Source organism: Mobula birostris, chromosome 13, assembly GCF_030028105.1.
Source record: "Mobula birostris isolate sMobBir1 chromosome 13, sMobBir1.hap1, whole genome shotgun sequence".
Lineage (NCBI taxonomy): Eukaryota > Metazoa > Chordata > Chondrichthyes > Myliobatiformes > Myliobatidae > Mobula > Mobula birostris.
Genome location: NC_092382.1, coordinates 35,152,403 through 35,172,153, shown reverse-complemented (window position 1 = coordinate 35,172,153; position 19,751 = coordinate 35,152,403). Strand labels below are relative to the sequence as shown.

The following is a 19,751-nucleotide window of genomic DNA, read 5'->3' as shown; positions in this document are numbered from 1 at the left end:
ACAATGTTATCAGCTCTCAGTCTGTCTCTCTGCAAGCTGCAGAGAACTGGTAATGAGCCTGTCATAGCTAACTGCTGATGACAGAGTTTACTTCAGTTCAACATTCCTGTTCAGTCCCAATTATTCTTTTAGCCAGAGGTTACATAGGTTCGAAATGATTTTTTAATATATCCTCAATTCCTCGGGAGGATTCAGGGAAAATATTTATGTCCAATACAGAAACTGGTGTTACCTGTGTGTATTGTGGTGATACAAAAGTTGCTGGAGAATTCGCAAGTGGAACGAAGTGGAGTGATATTTGGACACCTGACTTTTTAAAGTGTAATTTAGCAAGCAAACCACAGATGGACAATGTGCAAAAGCTCTGGTGAGAAAATACTTCATTACCCGTTACAGGCCTGCTGCATAGTTTGTGTGAGAGTGCAGGTGAACTTGATCGAACACAGAGGAGATCAAAGTTCCTATCGACAGTGATTTGCTAGCTGTTAAAATGAATACCTCTCTCTATATAAAATTCACTGTGCACATGTTGTCACTGGGTAAAAAAATGCACGGTACAAGATTTATGTATACGCTGGTCATTACAAATTAGAGGGCACATTGGTGGGAAGGTGGGGAGATCTCCAGCGTCCCTGATGCCCTCAGCTACAAGATGTGCATCCAGCTGCAGCTTGTAACCCTGCACTTTAAGGAGCTGGAACTTGAAATGAGTGAATTCCAGGTCATCCAGGAGATGGAGGGAGTGATAGATATGACATGAGGAGAGGTGAGTTGCACCCAAGGTGCAGGACACAGGAAACTGGGTGAGAGTCAGGAAGGGGAATGAGGTTAAATATTCATTGCAGTGTACTCTTGTTGCTATCCCACACAACAACAGGTGGACCACTTTAGAAACTGTTGGGGAGATTACCTAGCAGAAAAAATTCAAAGGGATGACAGGGGATTCATTACTTAGGGGAATAGAATGAGAGGGAACTAATATCCTAGTGGTAAGGCTTGCTAGTGCTCATGTGGGGGAGGGGGTGATGTGGTTAAAATAGTTGTAGGGGGGAATGGGAGCCAGAATGACAGAACAGATAGTGGAGAGGGTGAATTCAATTGACTTTATTACATACATCCTTCATATACATGAGGAGTAGAAATCTTTACGTCTCCATCTAAATGTGTAACTTAGAGTCATTTATAATAAATAGTTTGTACATAAGACATAGAAGTCAATTGTATCAGCATGAATTAATCAGACTGATGGCCTGGTAGAAGATGATGTCCCAGAGCCTGTTGGTCCTTTTGCTGGGGTACCGTTTCCTGGATGGTAGCAGCAGGAACAGGTTGTAGTGGTGGTGAATTGGGTCCCCAATATCCTTTTTACACACCTGTCTCTGTAAATGTCCTGAATAGTGGAAAGTTCACACCTACAGATTCGCTGGGCTATCTGCACCACTCTCTGCAGGGTCCTACGATTTAGGGAAGTACAGTTCCCATACCAGGCAGTGATGCAGCCAGACAAGATACTCTCAGCTGTATCCCTTTGGAAGGTTCTTAGGATTTGGGGCCCCATCCCAGACTTCTTCAACCATCTGATGTGAAGGAGGTGCTGCTGTGCTCTTATCAAAACACAGCCATGTGAGATCCTCGGTGATGTTTATGCCGAGGAACTTAAAGTTGTTCACCCTCTCAACCCCAGATCCATTGATGTCAATAGGGGTTAGCCTGTCTCCCTTCCTCCTGTCGTCCACAATCACCTCCTTTGTTTTTGTGACAATCAGGGAGAGGTTGTTTTCTTGACATCTGTCAGAAGTTGTTCAGACCTCAGATAGAGCGAGCAATGAAATGGTTGAGCATGGTGTGATGAATGTGCTGAGCTGAGGATATCACAATGCAAGAAGCATCGTAGGAAAGCCAGATGAGCTCAGGACAGGGAATTATGATATTGTCGCCATTATTGGGATTTGGTTGCACCCAACAGTCTGAGGGATTGAGAGGAACAAATTTGTAGAGAGATCGCAGACCATGCCAAGAAACAAAGGTTGATTCAGTAACTGATTTTAACTTGCTATATTTTGACTGGGACTCCCATACTGTAAAAGGACTAGATGGGTTTGAGTTTGTCAAATGTGCCCTTAATCAGTACGTAGAATACCCGACATAGAAGTGTGTGATAAGCTGTTAGGAAATGATCCAGGGCTGGTGGCAGAAATCAGTGATCATAATGCCATGAAATTCAAAGCAAATATGGAAACAGATAGGTCTGGACCATGGGTTGAGATTCTAAATTGGAGAAAGGTCAATTTTGATGGTATCAAAGGATCTGACAAGTGTGGTTTGGGACAGGCTGTTTTTTGGCAAAGGAGTACTTGGTATGTGGGAGGCCTTCAGAAGTGAAAGTTTGAGGGTGTAGAGTTTGTATGTGCCTGCCAAAATAAAAGTTGAAAGGTAACTGGTGCAGGGAACCTTGGTTTTCAAGAGATATTGAGGCCCCGGATATTTTGTTCCTCTAAATGCCTCAGACTGTTGGGAGCTACCAAGACTCATTAATGACTGCAATATCATAAATCAATACCCTGAGCTCATCTGACTTTTATTTTAGTTGTCTTCTGTTTTTTTTCTAAAAGCTTCCAAATAGTATTTGCTCTTTTTTTTGCCCTCTCTTTGGCTTTTATGTTGGCTTTGGCTTCTCATTTCAGCCACGGTTGTGTCCTCCTGCCTTTCCAATGCTTCTGCTTCTTTGGGATGTATCGATCACTCAGCTCCTGAATTGCTCCCGGAAACTCCAGCCATTGCTGCTCCATTGTCACTCCTACCTTTTCCCTTCCAAACAAGTTTGGCCAGCTTCTCTGTCATAGAAACATGGAGAATTTCAGTATGGAAACAGGCCAATTGGCCCATCTAGCCAATGCTAAAAAAACATTTAAGCTGTCTAATCCACCGGGACCATCGCCCTCCATACCCCTACCATCCAGGTACCTATCAAACTTCTTCGAAATGGTGAAACTGAGCTCATATTCACCACTTGTGCTGGCATCTCATTCCACACTCTCACAACCATTTCAATAAAGAGCTTTTCCACATGTTCCCATTAAATTTTCACCTTTCCCATTTACCCATGACTTCTGGTTGGCATCCCACCCAACCTCAATGGAAAAAGCCTGCTTGCATTTACCTTATCTATATTCTCATAATTTTGTATACTTCTAACAAATCCTCAAAGCAATGTATAATTTCCTTGTTTATGTTTGGAGCCTTTTTCAGGTGTATAAGATGATGAGGGGCATTGATCATGTGGATAGCCAGAGGTTTTTTCCCCAGGGCTGAGATGGCTAACACGAGGGGGCATAGTTGTAAGCTGCTTGGAAATAGATACCGAGTGGATGTCAGGGGTAAGTTTTTTTACACAGAGAGTGGTGGGTGCGTGGGATGCACTGCCGGCTATTTGCGTGAGAATGTTTCAGTTACTGTGGGACCAGGAACCCATGCAGCTCAGTGGGAACAGGGAATAATACCAATGGAGAGAGTCAAACTGAGCCAGGTCACAGATTGGAGATGACAGAAATGGCCCATTCTTACAGAGACAGAAAGAGCATCAGAGAGTTTGATGGTCATTCCAGATACCAGCACTGTGCCCAGTTAGAAGATGATTTCTCTCTCCAACTTGAGTTGAACTTCACTGTAACAGTGTGATGTCAGATCACACCTTGACAACTCAAGTGATCTCATCTGAAATCTTGTGCTTCACCCATTGATGGATTTTGTAAATCTTTTTACAGGTTAAGAATGACGAGGAATTTGTCTATGAGAATCTCGAACACAACATATCAGGTTTTCTGTCTCTGTCCAGATATTTAAGAAGTGGAGCAAGGGATTCACTCGATCATCCTTCCTGCTCAGATGTGGGGAGGGATTCACTCGATCATCTGACCGACTGACATGCCTGTCATTTTACACGGGGGGGAACCCGTTCATCTGCTCAGACAGTGGGAATGGATTCAGTCGGTCATTTCAACTGAAGGTACATCAGCAAGTTCACACTGGGACAAGGCCATTCACCTCTTCTGTGTGTGAGAACGGATTCTGTCGGTCTTCTCGCCTGTGGACACACCAGTCAGTTCACACTGGGCAGTGGCTGGTCATCTGCTGAATTTGTGGGGAAGAATTCACTCAGTCATCTGACCTAATGGCTCACCAGCGAGTTCACACCAGGGAGCGACCATTCACGTGCTCGGACTGTGGGAAAGGATTCACTCACTCATCTAGACTGAAATTACATCAGCGAGTTCACACTGGAGAGAGGCCGTTCACCTGCTCAGACTGCGGGAGGGGATTCACTCGGTCATCCGCCCTACTGGTACACAAGTCAGTTCACACTGGGGAGTGGCCATTCATCTGCTCAGACTGTGGGAAGGGATTCACTCGCTCATCTGAACTGAAGATACATCAGCGAGTTCACACTGGAGAGAGGCCATTCACCTGCTCAGACTGTGGGAAGAGATTCACTCAGTCATCTCAACTTAAGGTACATCAGCGAGTTCACACTGGGGAGAGGCCGTTCACCTGCTCAGACTGTGGGAAGAGATTCACTCATTCATCTCAACTTAAGGTACATCAGCGAGTTCACACTGGGGAGAGGCCGTTCACCTGCTCAGACTGTGGGAAGAGATTCACTCATTCATCCACCCTACAGAATCATCAGCGAGTTCACACTGGGGAGAAGCCGTTCACCTGCTTAGAATGTGGGAAGGGATTCACTCAGTCATCCCACCTACTGGTACATCAGTCAGTTCACACTGGGGAGAAGCCGTTCACCTGCTCAGTTTGTGGGAATAAATTCACTCTGTCATCCCACCTACAGAATCATCAGCGAGTTCACACTGAGGAGAAGCCGTTCACCTGCTCAGTCTGTGGGAAGAGATTCACTCATTCATCCAGCCTACGGAGTCACCAGCGAGTTCACACTGGGGAGAAGCCGTTCACCTGCTCAGAATGTGGGAAGAAATTCACTGATTCATCCACCCTACGGAGTCACCAGCGAGTTCACACTGGGGAGAAGCCGTTCACCTGCTCAGAATGTGGGAAAGGATTTACTCAGTCATCCCACCGACTGGCACACCAGTCAGTTCACACACAGGGGAAGCCGTTCACCTGCTCAGTTTGTGGGAAGGGATACACTCGGTCATCCTACCTACAGAGACATCAGCGAGTTCACACTGGGGAGAAGCCGTTCACCTGCTAAGAATGTGGGAAAGGATTCACTCAGTCATCTCAACTACGGGCACACCAGTCAGTTCACAGTGGGGAGTGGCCGTTGTTAATGAATCCCTTGGTTTCGTTTGCTGTGGACTGTCATTTTAAGAGAGAGAGAGAGAGATTAAGAAGGCTAATCAGTCTGATTTGCAGCTTGTTTATATCGCTCACAGCTTGTTCAGTTTTAACCAAGGGCACAAACACTAAGAGTCAAAGGAAGAAAAATGGAAGGATCAAAACCAGGGAACTAGTGGCAAGGGTCACTGTTTAGAACTATACTTTGCCCAGAAGGGTGGGTTAATTATCGAAACAGCGTACATTGCATGTGTGGTTGTCACCTCGTTTGATCCATTGGAGTGGATCGGATTTGTGGTATCCTGTGAAGACCACTTATGTCTTATGTGCCTGGGTGCGGTGTGGTAATTCACTTGAAGATGATACCCCTTGTGAAAAGTCACTTTCGGTGATAATTCGTATGTGGATTTGGAATGACGACGAATAAAATCTACAGTGACTATTCTCTTGTTTTACCAACATGGGACCTGTGGAATTCGACATAATTGCCTTCTCTTGACATTTACCCTGGATTACAAATATCTCTCTCTCATCACCTATTCCATAGATGAACTGAACTTTCATACTTCACCATCTCAAGACTCTAAGCCTGGTTTCCCCAGAGCTCAATATTTTGGAGTTGTATTTAAACACATATATACACATAATACTGTTCACTTTTGTTTATCTTTCTTAAGTTACTATATTATAAGTAGATACTCGTAATGACAGTGGTTTTAACATCAGAACCAGACTCCAGGTGTAGTCTATTGCTGCTGGTTCATTTCTAAAGCGCAACAAAATTGAGACCTGCGTTCGGGATATGAACAAATTCAGGGGCATATTTATTGATTAATTATCAATTTCATTGGGGAAATCCCTTTTGATTTATTTGTGTGTGAAAAATCAGCAGCAATGGATGTTGATAGATTTCTGGAAGCGCCAGTCTCTGAGGCATGAGAGGATGCCAGAAGGATTGGGTTGTTGAGTATTGCTAAAAGGTTAAAATTTGCTAAGGTGAAATTGACAATGAGGAGGGCATAGAGAAGCAGAAAAACAGAGAAGAGGCAGAAAAACAGAGGGAGGAAGCACAAAGACGGGCTGTTTGAGCTGGAAAAGATGGAGAGATTGCAGCAAAGGTGTCTAGCATTAGACTCTGGTGATAAGTTTGAGGCCAGTCAGGAAGTTAAATTGGTACCTCCATTTGACGAGGCAGAAGCTGATAAATACTTTGCATTTGAGAAGTTTGCTCAGAGTGTAAAGTGGCCAAAAGAGGGTTGGCCTATTCTCTTACAAAGTGTAATTAAGGGGAAGGCTCAGCAAGACTATTCTACTTTGACAGTTGATGAAGCAGCTGTTTTGGACATAGTGAAACAGGCTGTGCTCAAAGCTTACGGGTTGGTCCCAGAAGCAAAAGTTTAGAAATTTGAGGAAATCTGTTATATGGAATTTGCTTATGAGAAATTTGTGTGTTTTGACCGCTGGTACACATATAAAAATGTAAATGATGATTTTAACAGCTTGAAAGAGTTGGTTTTAATGGAAGAATTCAAAAGGTGTATCCCTGGTGATATAAAGATGTATTTAGCAGAAAACTGCTAGATTAGCAGATGAGTTTGTTTTAACTCATAAGGTTAAGTTTACGATGAATAAGAGTTTCCAGAAGAGTAGCAGGGATAACCAGTGTAAACCAGAAATTAAAGCTGGGACTAGTAACAAGAGTAAGGATAAAGGGCAGCAGTTGAAGGAGAAATATTCTGGTCTTACTTGTTATTATTGTAAGAAAGCTGGTCATATGATGGCTAATTGTTCCGTCCTGAAGAAGAGAAAGGAAAAGGAGGCAGTCCCAAATGCCTGTGAATCAGTATGTTGAAACACCTATAAACCCACAGGGTTCTGAACATTCTGTTGAGGCTCAGTTAAGGACTGAGAGGTCTGACCGAGTTGAGAGGGATTCGATCGTTTTATGTCAGATGGGTTTGTATTAGTGAAGGAAGGGTCAGCCCTGGTACCAGTGAAAATTCTTCGAGATACTGGGGCTTCTCAGTCACTTATATTAGACAGCGTTCTAAAGTTTGGTGATGAGACTAACATCGGTGAGATAAATCTTATTAAAGGCATTGGGGGTGGCATGGTTTCTGTGCCATTGCACAGGGTAACTTTACAGTCAGGGTTGGTTTCGGGACCTGATAAGATTGGATTATGCTCCGGTTTACAGGTGGAAGTTGTTACTTTGCTGTTAGGGAATGACCGGGCAGATGGTAAAGTTGTTCCTGCAGTGCAGTTGACAACTAAGCCAACCACTGACGACCCACAGATGGATTTTAACATTTATCCTTCCTGCGCAGTAACTCAAAGTATGGCTAAAAAGTCTGCCAATGCAGACGGTTCTGGACAGCATGATTCTGATACCCATGACAGCCAAAATCGGGATTCAGGTTATGATAACTTGTCAGGGACTTTTCTGCCTTCATTGTTTCAACAAGATTCAGGTAGTAAGTCTGATGGAATAGATTTATCCCTGCCTAGGAAGGAGTTTATAGCAGAACAGAACCGAGACCCTGAGATTGAAGCTTTAAAAGAAACAGCTCTCTCAGATAATGAGATTAAGAAAGTGCCAGTAGGGTATTATCTCAAGGATGGAGTGTTAATGAGGAAGTGGAGGCCACCTGCTATACCTGTGAGTGAGGAATGGGCAATTGTTCACCAAGTTGTAGTCCCTAAAGTTTATAGGACTAAAATTTTAGCTTTGGCCCACAGTATGCCCTGAGGTGGCCATTTCAGAGTGAATAAAACTGTAAACAGGATTATGAAACAATTTTACTGGCCTAATTTGAGGAAAGATGTTGTGACCTTTTGCAGAACCTGTCACACTTATCAATTTGTCGGTAAACCTAATCAGGTCACCCCAGTGGCCCCACTCCGGCCTATACCTGTATTCGGTAAACCCGTTTCTAAATTTATAGTGGATTGTGTTGGCCCATTGCCAAAGACTGAATCTGGCCATCAGTATTTGCTTACTATTATTGGTACTGCATCCAGATTCCCAGAGGCAATACCTCTCAGAAATATTAAAGCTAAAACTGTGGCGAAGGCTCTTACCAAGTTTTTTACCTTATTTGGTTTACCTAAAGAAATCCAGTCTGATCAAAGAAGTAATTTTACATCTGGATTGTTCCAGCAGGTGGTTTATGAACTGGGAGCTAAACAAATTACTTCGTCTGAGTACCATCCGGAATCACAAGGGGCTTTAGAAAGATTTCATTCTACCCTCTAAACAATGATTAAGACATACCGTGTTGAAAATGGAAACGACTGGGATGAAGGAAACATTTGCTTTTGTTCGCAGTAAGAGAGTCGGTACAGGAATTACTGGGCTTTAGTCCTTTTGTACTTGTATTTGGTCATAGAGTGAGAGGAACTTTGGCCTTGTTAAAGGAACAGTGGTTTGATGGGGATGTACATGTTAACCTGTTAGACTGTTTTGAAGTTCAAAAATAAACTACACCAAGCTTGTAGTCTAGCAAGACAAAACTTAATGATTTCTCAAAACAAAATGAAGTGTTGGTTTGATGAGTGGACTTGCGAAAGAAAATACCAGGTGGGGGATAAGGTGCTTCTCCTATTTCCAATGTTGATGAATCCACTTCAGGGGAAATTCAGTGGACCGTATGAAATAGTCTCTCAAAGTAATGATGTGAATTATGTTACTAAAACACCCGACCGACATAAGCTAACATAGGTGGTACACATAAATATGATAAAGCCTTATTTTGACAAGCAGGCAGCATCTGTGAGTGTTGTTGTCAAAATATATGAATCTGGCAACCCTGAGAATGAAACAATTGACTCATCTAAGGCTACGTCCACACTAGACCGGATAAATCCATAACCAAAGCTTTTGCTCTTCATTTTGTCCTTCTGTCCACACTGAAATGGCGTTTTCCTCCCCCAAAAACAGAGATTTTCTTCAACATCCTCCAGAGTGTGTAAATTTGAAAACGCCAATTGTGCAGAGCAGTGTGGACAGCATCAACGGATATTTTTAAAAACGCTGTCATGACGTGCCGGAACAGATGGCGGAAGCATGGCATTTCATTGTTTTCTTGAACGCAACTCCCCCCACACAACCTAACAATTTCAGAACAGACAGAAACAATACTGAAGCCAGAAGAGTTAGAAATGTACTTACCAAATACTTTGACCCATAGCTTACTGAATAAATAAGTATACTAACTTTGCCCTGTTTTCTGTCCTTGCTTGTGTGAACAGCAAGTACTTCTTTGACAATAGATGTGTAACAGCCTAATGTAACGTCGTATGGAGATACAAGATAACACTGATGCAGACATGTTTTATACATTTAACAAGGCACTTTATTTGTCACAGACCCTTCTGGCAATCCCCCACCTTACTATTTACCTCAGCAATTGGGCTTCAATCCCCTCGTTTAATTTCTAATCATTCCCAGGTTCCACCAACTACACACACCTGCTTTCCAGCAGAAAATGCAGGATAAAGACCCTGTGATCACAACAAGGAGCTGTCAGTTCGTTGGTCAACTCCGGTGTGAGTAACCTTGTTTCATGGTTCTTAGGGACATTAGTTCTAAGTCTAGCATCGCTCCTGGATTCTCTCCAAACCCAAGACTTCAGGTATATACTCTTCTGGAAACCGATTCCATGCTTGCTACGGTGATAACGCCTCCCGATTCTGTCCCCGCGCCCGTGTTCTGCATTTGCGTTGGTCCACTGCCACGCTTGTGCAAGTAATGTATTAATGTATTGCTTGTGCAAACATTCAATAGATGCAATTGTCACCTTTGCCCAGTAACTCGTTTCATTGCACATGTTAAATACAGCAAAATAATACACAAAGACATGGCAAAAGTAAAGGTAAACAAATGAGGTAACAGCAAATTTCACTTTTGCCCAGTAACAAGCTTTATTGCATTTAGTTGTAGCTGTCATCCCTTTCATCGGTGAAGAGACTATGGCTGTAGAAAACGTTTCTGGACAAACGCGCACCAAGTCTTTTGTTTGACAATTTCCTTTTAATTTTCCCTAGTCCAACTGGACAAACGCGCACCAAGTACACCGTTTCCTCTTCGCTTGTTTTCCGTGTGTCTTGCGCATGCCCAGTAGGAGGAGATTCACCCAAATATCCATTCTAATGTGAACGGAGGTATTTTGAAAATCACCTAGTGTGGACGCCTATCGTTTTTACACCAAACTGGCATTTTCAAAATTATCCGGTCTAGTGTCGATGTAGCCTGAGACTTTTCACAAGCCAAACATGGTCCCAGATAGGCTGATGAACTTGGTTGTTCTAGAAAACATTGATAACAAGTTGGCTCATCTGCAGCCAAAGCAACAACAACAGCTGAGGAATTAATTCTGAAGTTTAAAGATTTATTTCCCGACGTTCCCAAGCAAACCACAGTCACAGTACATGACGTAGATATTGGTCAAGCCAAACCGATTAAACAGCAGTCATATCGCATGAATGTAGAAAAGCGTAAATTGGCTGAGCAAGAAATTGGGCTGTTATTAGGCCTTCAAAATCAGATTGGATCTCACCCTGTGTTATTGTGCCCAAACCTGATGGTAGTGTTAGACTTTCCACTGATTATAGGAAGGTAAATGCAGTAACATAAATAGTTGCCTATTCTTTCTCTAGGGTGGATGATTGCATCGATAAGTTTGGAAAAGGTAAATTTCTTACAAAGATTGATCTGTTGAAAGGATATTGGCATGTTCCATTGACGGACAGAGGTAGAGAAATTTCTGCATTTCTGACACCTACTGGGTAGTATGAATACAATGTTCTGCTGTTTGGAATGAAAAATGCTTCAGGAACATTCCAGAGAATGATTGATTCTGTAATTCGAGGGTTAGAACACACAGTTGCCTATATTGGTGACTTAGTCACAGGGAGTGACATTTGGGAAGAGCATATCTCTGCAGTAGAAAAGCTGTTTGACAGGCTTTCCCAGGCCAACCTTACAGTTAACTTTAGCTAAGAGTGAATTTGACCATGCCACTGTGACCTATCTTGGCTATGTAGTAGGTCGAGGCAAGTTAGCTCCTGTTCAGGCAATTTCTGAAGTTCCTATTCCAACTGGTAAGAAGCCTCTTAGAAGGTTTCCGGAAATGGTTGGATATTATTGTAAGTTTTGGAAGAATGCTGATATCACTCTTCCTCTGACTAATCTCCTGAAGAAGGGTGAAAAGTTTGTTTGGACCGAGCCTTGTTTGGAGGCATTTCATCGATTGAAAGTTATTATTTCAGATTAGGTCAATCAATGTAGTGTCTTCAGCAAATGTAATTAGCAGATTGGAGCTGTGGGTGGCGACACAAGTCATGGGTGTACAGAGAGTAAAGGAGGGGGCCAAGGAGACAACCCTGTGGGGTATGAGTGCTGAGGGTCAGAGAGACAGAGGTGAGGGAGCCCACTCTTACCACCTGCCGGCGATCTGACAGGATGTCCAGGATCCAGCTACACAAGGCAGGGTGAGGGCCGAGGTCTCTGAGCTTCTTGTCGATACCTCACGCCTTCGTATGGCTACTGCTCTGCCCATGACTGCAAGGAACTGCAGAGAACTTTGGAGAGTAGAGAACATCAGAGAAACAAGCCTCCTCTCCATGGACTCTTCCTACACTTCCCCTGCGTCGGAAAAGCAGGCCGGGTACTCAAAGATCCTCACAACCCGGACATTCTTGCTGCAAACCCGCTCCCCCATCAGGGAAGAGATACAAAAGCCTTAAAGCGCGTACCACCAGGCTTAAGGACGGCTTCCTGTCTGCGGTTATAAGCCAAATGAGTGGTCTCCAGTACGATAAGATGGACTCAACTTCACAATGTAACTGGATGTGACCCTGCACCATATGTCTATCTGCACTGCACTTTCTCTGCGCCATAATGCTTTGTTACAGTTATTGTTTTGTCGTATATCAGCTCAATGTACTGTTGTAATGTATTGATCTGTGTGGATGGTACGTCAGGCAAGATTTTCACTGTAGCTCGGTACGTGATAAAGATAAACAAATTCCCCATTTTAATGGTGTGGAAATATTGGACAGACTGAGATTCTGCTGTGCGACCTCAGAAGGAAACTTAACTGAACTGTTGTCATTTCTGAGGAATGCAGATAAATCGAAAAGGCTTCAATCTCGCATTACAATCTGTGGTAACTAGGATCAGGTGACCGGTGGTGGGTCTCCCATATCAATATCAGAATCAGGTTTAATAGCACCAGCATATGTCATGACATTCGTTGTCTCTGCGGCAGCAGTAGAACCTAATTCATAACAATAGATTTTAACAACTATGAATTATAATAATATATATTAAATAGTTAAATTACTTCAGTGGTCCAAAACTAAAAATAAATAAAATGTAATAAACTCTTTTAATTGTGTGGAAATTCTGGAGCAAAGCTTAACTAAACTGTACACATTTATGAGAAGCTCAGAAAAATGGAAAAGGCTAAATTCTCATATGAATGCTCTGTGTTAAATGTTTAACCAACATGGTGACACAAGGCACCTGCAGGTTCATGAGAGACTGTTACTGTCAGAATCTGCAGTTCTTGCGGCTGCTCATCGCACCCAGGACTGAATCCTGGTCACTGAGCATTGGAGGAGTCCGTTCTGCTGATGTTAGCCTTAAACTAGACTGGTGTTTAATATTGTGGATCTGTGAAAGATCAATCAGTTCTGTATCAAATCCCGTGTCTCAGGTACTTCCTGTCTCTACCACACTCACAATGTACACTAGAGAGGCCACTCGGCCCATCTGGTCCCTGCCCATGTTTCTGTTCCATATCAGTATATCAAAATCTATCCCTGTCGTTCCCCTGTCACTCTCCCTGTGATGACAGGTTGCAACTAGTCACCACTCCGTGGGATAGGAGATTTCCCTTGAATTTCAGAGAATCATAGAAATCTACAGCACATTACAGACCCTTTGGCCCACAATGTTTTGACGACCATGTAACGGCCCAAAATGTCGACTGTACCTCTTCCTAGAGATGCTGCCTGGCCTGCTGTGTTCACCAGCAACTTTGATGTGTGTTGCTTGAATTTCCAGCATCTGCAGAATTCCTCGTGTTTTCATTGAAGATCACTGTTGGTGATATTTCATGTGTGGAGTGGAACAACTTTGGAGATAAAACCTACTACAATTGTTATTTTGTATTGCTGTCGTGGAATCTGTGGAATATCGACGTAATTGCCTTCTCTCGACATTTAGCCTGGATTACAAATATCTCTCTCATCACCTATTCCATGGATGAACTGAACTTTCGTACTTTAGCATCTCAAGTCTCTAAGCCTTGCTTCCCCCGAGCTCAATAGTTTGTGAGCTATATTTACACACCTGTATGTGCATAAGTTCTGCTAACCTGTTTGATTTATCTGGTTATATATTACTATTTTGCATAGTTACTAATAAAAAATAGGATTAGTTAACAGCAATACCAGACTCCAGCTGTTTTCCATTTCTGCTGGTTCAACAATATCTCTTGAAAACCAGGGTCTGCTAGTTTCTATTGTCATGTACCCCGTAACTGGTTAAAGAACCAGCAGAAATGGGACACACCTGGAGTCTGGTTTTGCTGTTAACAAAATGCTATTTTATTAGTAACTATGTAATAAAGTAACATGAAACCAGATAAATTATATATGCAAATATTATGCATATATAAGTGTGGAAATATAAAAAAAAACAAGCTTCTTCAAGCTTAGGTGAGACGTGATACAGTCTTACAATGGTAGGTTAAAAAAAAAGTTCAGTTCAGATGCACAGGTTAATTAATGCGAGATGCTGGCAATCCAAAGGTGAATGTTGAGAAGGCAATTACATCGATATTCCACAGATTCCATGACAGCAATACAAAATAACAATAGTAGTAGGTTTCACCTCCGAAGTTGTTCCACTCCACACAAGAAATATCACTGACAGTGATCTTCAATGAATATCCTTTCAACACAAGTGGTACCACACCCAAATTCAGCTATGGGACATCTCAAAGTGGTGGCCACAGGGTACTCCAACAGAATCCACATATGGTTTATCACCAACAGTAGCTTATCACAAAGGGGACACTCTTCAAGGGAACCACCACCCAGGCAAGGGTCAACACACCGGTAGATTCCACAAGGTTACCCCAAACAATTTCTGATTTGATGGAGACAGAGGTGAAAGCACAGAGGAACATCTGGAGAAATTTCTGAAACGCCCGTCCGCTGCTGTCGTTACTGTGTGGTCGGAAATCTTTTGGGGGATAGGCCTCAAAATCCTCGGCCTTGCCTGCTTTTGGTGACCGAGAAAGAGGTCGAATCGCTCGGACAGAGATGGCGCTCAGTACTCGGTGTCGGAGAGCTGATAGGAGGCTTGAAGTTTTCAGATGACTCAGAGTCGGAATGTGGTCGGGTATGGCAGGGAGAGTTTTTCTTCCCTCTGCCGTCTGCGTGAGATGTGGGACATTTGAGAAAATTTGAACTTTTACTGTGCTCATGGACTTCTTCATCAAGTTATGGTATTGTTGCACTTTTGTAACTATATGTTATAATTATGTGGTTTTGTCAGTTTTTTCAGTTTTGGTTTGTCCTGAGTTTTGTGATATCACACCGGAGGAAATAATGTATCATTTCTTAATGCATGCATTACTAAATGACAATAAAAGAGGACTACGTGTCTTCATAATCTAAAAACACATGACGTGATAGCCACTTATCCATTTCCAAGACATACGAAATAAATCCAACAGTGATTTGCCACAGGCGTGTCTTTCTTCAGTGAACTACCACACCCAAACAAGGGTAACACACACGTGGTATTCACAAAGGTACTCCCCTCACCAGAGAACCCACTCCTGTGGACTAACTACGTGACAATCACACTTTTGCATTCGCATGGAACTCAAACTCACCCTCATGGGCTACTTAGGGAGAGAGTCCAAACAGTGATCTCTTTGTCACTAGGTTTCTTCTGTTTCAAACCTATCTCCCCTCTCTTCTCTTCCTCCAAACTTGTTCTAGTTGCAGAAAAGTTGTGAGAGTCATTTATCAATACTGAGCATTGATCTCAACTCAGCCCTTTTGGGCTACTGAAAGTTTAAACCGGCAACTGACTCACTGGTGTCTTCCATTGACCAAATCCACCTTGACTCTAACTGTGTGTGTCTGAGTGTCCTTGTATATTCAAAACAAGCTGCAGAGAAACCATAACATCGATTGTCCATCAAATAACTCCACCCTCTGTCACCATGGCAACTCACAAGCTGCTCAGTCTCTCTCTCTCTCTCTCTCTCTCTCTCTCTTCCCCCCCCCCCAAACGGTGTCCAAAACTCAGTCTCATTCTGCTGACGTTTTAAAGTGACAGTCCACAGAAAATATGAACCCTAGGGGTACATAACATCACTCTGTTCTTGGAATGAAATGATTAAACCTTTTATTCTGACAAGCACATACACACTTTGTACTTTCAAAATTTCACTTTGATGGTCTCCTGCTTACCAAGCACACCTTTGCCATAAAGCAGCCTGTCCCAGTCCACAGTTGCCAGATCCTAGTGTGATAATTTCCAGGTGTTGATCCATGCCCTGAACACATCCACCTGTCTGTTTCCACAGCCTCTCCACTCCCTGTTCTGTTAGTTAGGCTCCCATTCCCCCTGCAACTTTAGTTTACCACTCACCCACCCCCACCGTGCAGCACTAGGAAGCCTTACCCCTGGGATATTAGACACAATCTTGTTTTGATCCCCAAACTAACGAATCCTCTATATCACCCTTTGGCTTTCCTCTCCCAGAACAAAAAACAATCAGAGTCAGAATCAAGTTTATTATCACCGGCATGTAGCGTGAAATTTGTTAACTTAGCAGCAGCAGTTCAATCCAATACATAATATAAAAAAATAATAATAATAAAAAATAAGTAAACCTTATGCAGTATACTTTATACAGTATACATATATTGAATAGATTAAGAAATGTGCAAAAACAAAAATAATTTATATTTAAAAAGTGAGATAGTGTTCACGGGTTCAATGACCATTTTGAAGTCGGATGGCAGAGGGGAAGAAGCTGTTCCTGAATCGCTGAGTGTGAGCCTTCAGGCTCCTGTACCTCCTACCTGATGGTAACAGCCCTGGGTGCTGGAGGTCCTTAATAATCGACGCTGCCTTTCTGAGACAACACTCCTTGAAGATGTCCAGGCTACTTTGTAGGCTAGTACCCAAGATGGAGCTGACTAAATTTACAAGCCTTTTCACAAACAAGGAGGTGCATAGCAGGTACAGGCAGATAGGGAAAAATAGGGTAGTTATGAAGTGCAGGAAATTCAAGTGAACATTTATGAAAGAAATACAAGAATGCATGAGGTTGTCCCAGCAGACAAGGTGAAGGAGAATCCTCAGGGATTCTGCAGATATGTTAAGAGCAAAAAGATTACAGGGTGCAAAATTGTTACTTGGAAGATTAGAATGATAATCCATACAAGGAGACAAAATAGATGGGGGAGATTTTAAATATTTGTTTTGCATCCGTATTTACACAGGAGATGGACACAGAGTCTATAGAAGTGAGGCAAAGCAACATCAACTTCATGGACCCTGTACAGATTACAGAGGTGGGGGTGTTTGCTGTCGTAAGAAAAAATTACCATGGATAAATCCCCAAGGCCTGACAAGTTGTTCCCTAGGACCCTGCGGAAGACAAGTTCAGAAATTGTCGGGGCCCAAGAACAGATATTTAAATCATCCTTAGTGACAGGTGAGGTGCTGGAGGATTGGAGGCTAGCCAATGTTATTCCGCTGTTCAAGAAAGGCTCTAAAAATAAACTAGGGAATAATACATCAGTAGAGGGAAAGTTATTGGAACGTATGTGTGCGAACCGGATATATAAGTATTTGGATAGATGTGGATTGATTAAGGATAGACAGCATGGCTTTGTGCATGGTCGGTCATGTCTAACCAACCTTAAACAGTTTCTTGAGGAAGTTATCTGGAAAGTGGATGAAGACAATGCAGTGGATGTTGTCTACATGGACTGTGGCAAAGCACTTGACAATGTCTCATATGGGAGGTTGGTCAAGAAGGTTCAGTCACTCAGCATTCAGGATGAGATAGTAAATTGGATGAGACACTGTCTTTGGGAGAAACCAGTGTGTGGTAGCAGATGGTTGCCTGTGAGTCGTGGTGTGCCACAGGGATCAGTGCTGGATCTGTTGTTCTTTGTCATCTATGTCAGTAATCTGATGTTAACATGGTTAGACACCAAGATTGGTGGTGTCGTGGACAGCGAGGAAGACTATCATGGCTTGCAGTGCAATCTGGACCAGCTGGGAAAATGGTTTGAGAAATGGAAAATTGAATTTAATGGAGACAACTGTGAGGTGTTGCACTTTGGTAGGAATAAGGTCTTACACAGTGACTGGTAGGGCTCTGAGGAGAGCTGTAGAAGAAAGGGATCTAGGAATACAGGTCGATAATTCACTGAAAGTGGTGTCACAGGTGGATAGGGACGGAAAGAAAGATTTTGGCACATTGGCCTTCATAAGCCAAAGTACTGAGTACAGGAGATGGATGTTATGTTGACATTGTACAAGACATTGGTGAGGCCTAATTTGGAGTGTTGTGTGCAGTTTTGGTCATGAACCTACAGGAAAGATGTGAAAGAGGTTGAAAGAGTTCAGAGAAAATTCACAAGGATGTTGCCAGGTCTGGAGGACTTGGGTTATAAGGAAAGATTGAGCAGGTCTGGACTTTATTCCTTGGAATGAGAAGATTAAGGAGAGATTTGATGGAGGTATATCACAATTATGAGGGGCATAGATGGGGTAAATGCAAGCTGGCTTTTGCCACTGAGATGGGGTGGGACTACAACCAGAGTCTGTGGGTTAAGGGTGAAAGGTGAGATGTTAAGAGAACATGATAGGAAGCTTCTTCACACAGATGATCACCTGGGTGTGGAATGAGCAGCCAGCGTAAGTGGTTAATGCAAGCTCGATTTCAACATTTAACAGGTTCGTATCGGTTGCTGGATGGTAGGGGTATGGGAGTAGAAAGTTTAAATAGCTTGGCACCAACTAGATGGGCCAAAGAGCCTGCTTCTGTGTTGTACTTTTCTATGACTATGACAGGAAACTGAAATAATACTAATATTCACTCTAATTCCTTTTAACAGCTGTGCAGACCAACCATACATCTGAGTAGGGGAATATTTACATGGCGTTAAAACTGTGGCACCTTAAATTAATAGTACATAAAAGAAAATCCCAGCTGCACGTCAACAAAGGCTATTTGCGTGAGAGTGTTTCAGTTACTGTGGGGCCAGGCACCCATGCAGCTCAGTGGGAACAGGGAATAATACCAATGGAGAGAGTTAAACTGAGCCAGGTCACAGACTGGAGATGGCAGAAATGTCCCATTCTCATAGAGACAGGAAGAGCATCAGAGAATTTGATGGTCATTCCAGATACCAGCACTGTGCCCATTTAAAAGATAATTTATCTCTCCAACTTGGCAACTAGAGGGATCAGGGGGTATGGAGGGAAGGCTGGTGCAGGGTTCTGAGTTGGATGATCAGCCATGATCATACTGAATGGCAGTGCAGGCTCGAAGGGCCGAACGGCCTACTTCTGCACCTATTTTCTATGCTTCTATGTTTCTAAAGTGATCTCAACTGAAATGTTGTCCTTCACCCATTGATGGATTTTGTAAATCTTTTTACAGGTTAAAAATGACAAGGAATTTGTCACCGGGAATCTCCAACACAACACACCTGGTTTGCTGTCTCTGTCCAGATATTTAAGAAGTGGAGCAAAGGATTCACTCGATCATCCTTCCTGCTCAGACAGTGGGGAGGGATTCACTCGGTCATCTGACTGACTGGCACGCCCGTCATTTTACACAGGGGAGAGGCCATTCACCTGCTCGGACTGTGGGAAGGGATTCACTCAGGCATCTCACCTGCTGAGACGTCAGTCAGTTCACACTGCAGAGAGGGATTTCACCTGCTCAGATTGTGGGATGAGATTCCCTCACTCTTCCACCCTACAGAGGCACCAGCGAGTTCACACTGGGGAGAGGCCGATCACCTGCTCAGACATTGGGAAGAGATTCTCTCAGCCATCTCCACCAAATGTGCATCATTGAGTTCACACTGGGGAGAGGACATTCACCTGTTGTGAATGTGGGAAGGGATTCACTCAGTCATCTAACTTTGTGACACACTACTGGGTTCACACTGGGGAGAAAGTTTCAATAAGCTGCATGCTGAATATTTGTCCATCACCATTGCTGATGCTATTTTGAGAGTGACTGTCAGTGCTGAACTCTGCAATTATTGCTGCTGCTCACCACACCCAGTTCTGCACCCTGGTCACTGGGCATGGGAGGAGTTTCTTCTGCTGCATATTCACCTTTACTGGGACTGGAGTTTAACATTTTGGA

The 19,751-nt window shown here is 43.1% G+C and overlaps 1 protein-coding gene across 3 annotated transcripts in view; it reads left to right on the top strand.

The window, feature by feature from the left end:
* The window catches only part of LOC140206721 (uncharacterized), a 23,691-nt gene extending 3,940 nt beyond the window's left edge, over nt 1-19,751 (top strand). The window contains exons 2-3 of one of the 3 annotated variants that reach the window (XR_011888367.1): nt 16,855-17,069; nt 19,032-19,751. Coding sequence is in view for 1 of the 3 variants with exons in the window: in XM_072274902.1 (XP_072131003.1) it covers nt 4,172-5,227 (1,056 nt within the window). In the remaining 2 variants the exon portion in view is untranslated. Of the gene's footprint in view, nt 1-3,764; nt 11,731-16,854; nt 17,070-19,031 lie in introns of those variants that run through there. The other 2 variants (XR_011888368.1, XM_072274902.1) reach the window with 2 other exon arrangements.